Source organism: Parasteatoda tepidariorum, chromosome 8 (genome assembly GCF_043381705.1).
Source record: "Parasteatoda tepidariorum isolate YZ-2023 chromosome 8, CAS_Ptep_4.0, whole genome shotgun sequence".
Lineage (NCBI taxonomy): Eukaryota > Metazoa > Arthropoda > Arachnida > Araneae > Theridiidae > Parasteatoda > Parasteatoda tepidariorum.
Genome location: NC_092211.1, coordinates 5,908,563 through 5,912,303, shown reverse-complemented (window position 1 = coordinate 5,912,303; position 3,741 = coordinate 5,908,563). Strand labels below are relative to the sequence as shown.

General features: G+C 29.2%; 1 protein-coding gene across 2 annotated transcripts in view; it reads left to right on the top strand.

Moving 5' to 3' along the window:
• The window catches only part of LOC107440862 (uncharacterized), a 30,535-nt gene that overhangs the window by 5,537 nt on the left and 21,257 nt on the right, over positions 1-3,741 (top strand). For both annotated transcript variants that reach the window (XM_016053925.4, XM_016053926.4), the window contains exon 2: positions 3,029-3,096. In XM_016053925.4, the coding sequence (XP_015909411.1) occupies positions 3,029-3,096 (68 nt within the window). The remainder of the gene's footprint in view (positions 1-3,028; positions 3,097-3,741) is intronic.

The following is a 3,741-nucleotide window of genomic DNA, read 5'->3' as shown; positions in this document are numbered from 1 at the left end:
ATATATATATATAAGCAAATAAATAAAAGTTCTAAATGTAGAGTATGCTCATAATTTGTAATCTGGCAATCTTGTTACGAAAATATTTTAAATCATTCGTGAAAAATTTCCAGTTCATGTAAGTTCATTTGAATTCTCTACTCGCTTTATAGATTTCGTTTTATATTTTTATCTTTGTTTATTTTTTTTCATATTTTCTGTTTTTACGTGACATTTTAACTTAATGTGTTCTATTTTGTTTGTTGTAAATTTTTTGTAAACATTTTTTTGAGTGCTCGCACTATTGTATTGATATATTTTGCCTTGGCTACATTGGTACAATATGAGAAAGCACTCCTTTTAGCGAATATAATCGTGTGAGCTGATGGGAAGATTATTCCATTGTCCGGATAATTTTTTTCCCTTCTTCTCGAAATCTTTTGTCCGGATTTTTATCTTTTTTATTATTATTTTTCTTTTTCCCTTTTCTCATTGTTCTGCAATTGTTTCCCTGTTTTCTCTGCATTCTGAACTTATTTTATGAGTTCTATTTACTTACAACTTATGTGCAGTAAATAAAACTTATTATTTTTCTCAATTTTCTATTTTTTTTTCTTTTTGCGTTTTTTGTATTCATTTGTTATTTGTTTGTTATCTGTTGTATATATTCTGTCAATAGAAACATAAACAGCAGAGCACAAATTATTGTTGTAAAAAAACTGTTTATTTCGCGTCAGTTTAAAACTTTTAATTCACGTTATGATTCGTTCGAAACTGGAATATATTTTGATGTTTTTGTTTTAAATTCCAAGTTAAGAGAGAAGAATCCTGAATAGAATCACTGTTAGTCGAGTAAAAACAATAAATAAATAGTTCTTCATTTTTCACGGTTGGAGTAACCTACTAGCCGTTACTGGATATAGGCTGGGCAGAAGAAAATGAGGGAAAGCATCTTTTTTTCTTGCTGTCGCCAACTCTGAGGCAAACTTAATGACCCGCACTAAGTTAGGACTTTGTTCCATTTACTGTAGAGAAAGAATGCGAAGAGGACCTTTCTATCAGACGATGCCCGGAGACAGAGATTTAAGGGAAATGTGAAAAATTCGATCGAACAAATATCATTCTAGTTAATTAAATGAATAATACTATGTTGTCAATAATTAGCGTTTATACAGTCCCTGACCAAATTATGAGACGATCTATAATATTCTATGTAAAATTGTAATTATCAGGTGATACTATACAGCTTTATCGTTTTTACGCGACTATTTGCACTTGTTTACGTGAGTGTATCAATTGGTTAACATTGTAATGCAATACGTTAAAACATAAATACAAATAGGAAGTATATAAAAAATCTCTTGAATAAAAACCCATGACATGTATGTTTAAATATAAAAGTATTGTATATAAACTAGAGCAAATCATGTCATTATTAAAACACTAGATTGCATCTAATCATTTGGTCTAATCATTATAATATACTAATATAACGCCTGATATAATAAATATTCTATATTTATATAATATGTCGTCGAATTTTTCCAATCGTTAAATGTATATTACATATCGACTCATTTAACCCATTGATACACTAACGTAAACAAGTGCAAACAGTCACGTAAAAAATAATAAAGCTGTATAGAGTATCACCTGATAATTAAGATTTTACATAGAATCTTATAGGGCGTCTAAAAATTTGGCCAGAGACTGAAGGTATAGGGTTCCATGTGGCTGACTGATTGATTTCAAAATTAAAAATCTCAGAAAGAAGGGTAGAAAGCATGTTTATTTTGAAAGCTTCAAAATTTTTTAAACAGAAATTTTGAAATTTAATGGCGGAAATTGTCAATAGATGGTGTCAATAGATGCTCCGATTGCTATACTCATTCATATGTTGGATGTGTCGCTGAAATACAACAACAAAATTAAAATTCGTCGAGCTTTTCATAAATGAACTTAACTCTTTTTTTTTTCCTTTTTCTTTTTTGAAATTCCGGTTTGTTAGAAAGTTATTGTAGATTTAATAGCGTTTTCCGCATGTTTTTTTTAAAAACATTTTTTTTTCATTCAATAAGAACTATTTTTAGTTTGTTGTAAAAGTTTATCTCTCGAGATCTTCATTTTATTAGCCCGTGCTTGGCTGGATGTGCCGGAGACTGATGCTAACATTCGAATATAAGTGAAAATATGAAGTGTAAGTTTGAAAGATTAGAAAGAAACTGGTGCCCATCATTTGATTTGGAGATAGGGTGGGCCCTGGGGTGGAATTGAAATGCAACCTTGTTGTGGATTCTGGGTTACTTTACCGTAATTTTGGTGAAATGAGCTAGGAGCTACATTAAACCTTCGGAGCAGATGGCACATCGAAACTCCTTAGGTACTTTATTTTTTATTTTACTATTAGTCTAAACAATCTGTGGTGTTATTAAAGAATAATGTAGTTTAAAAAAGACCTTTTTTGTGAAAAAAAAATTTCATATCATATAAAATTAAAAATTCTGCTTAAAAGTGTTCAAATATTAAGATTCTGCAAATATTTCAAATTTTTACGACTTATTGGAGATCTTAAAAGAGATCTATGATATCAAAATGTTATTTTTGTTTTCATAATTGAAGAATATTATTATTTACAACTATTTTCTCAACAGGGGCAACAAGAAATATAAACGTGAAATTAAAAAAAAATGAACAAAAATGCAGTTAGTTACATATTTGGCAAAATTTTAATCTACAGTTCTATATCTCATACATTCAATCAAGAAACATAAAGTCCGATCATATGACCGACTATTGTGGAAATAGGTATATAGATTAAATGTTGGTATGTTTAGTGTTAAAGTTTTAACTTTCATTACGTTGAATTAATTATTGTCAAAACTGTCGTTTAAAAAGATTACGTTACTTTAAAATACTCGAAAATGAAATGTCTTCTAAAAATTAGGGAAGTTTTAACATTTTCAACCGTTTGCATGCTATTAATACAAACGAATACAATGTTTTATTTAAAAAAGAATTCTAAGTAATTTCTTTGTTTCCAAAATTTTAGGTATCGCAGCATGGTCCTTAACAACTGACTCAACTCGTGATGATCCACAATCCATGCCAATATACCAGGTAAGTACTCATAAAACTAAAAGCTTTTACTTTTTTTTTTAAAAAAAAGAAAGAATATATTTTGGTATTATTATTGCTAGAGGACTTCATTCCCTGCTCGTTGCAGCTCATCACACTTTGTGATTCTTTTGGAATCACTTAGCAAAACTACTGATCCATTGTTAACCAATGTAGTGTATCTACCACTAAAAAAATTTAATTCCAATTCACTAGTATATAAGACATGTTAATTCGATTCTACGGTGGGGTAACCTTTTCATAGATATGAAGGTTGACATTGTCGATAACTGCTATCCCCTCACTGTTATTATTTCATTACACTTTAAAGTGATTTTCACTCATTAGGGATTTCACTCATTGGGATAAGTTTCAATAAAGTTAATTACTTATTGAAGAAGTTGTTGAGAACATGTACACACATTAAGCCGGCTTTGTTATAGTAATTGCTGAAGAAGTTAGAGTTTAATAATGTTTGTAAAAGGCAAAGTTTCGTTCGCACGGATTTATGAAGAAAAAAAAAGAGCTCAACTCATGAAAATCAGTCAAGAAAACAATGAGCTAAATAAACATTTATTACTTGAAAAGTTCCTCAAATGCTGCCAAATACGTATCAAGATTTTAATATATATATATATATATATATAT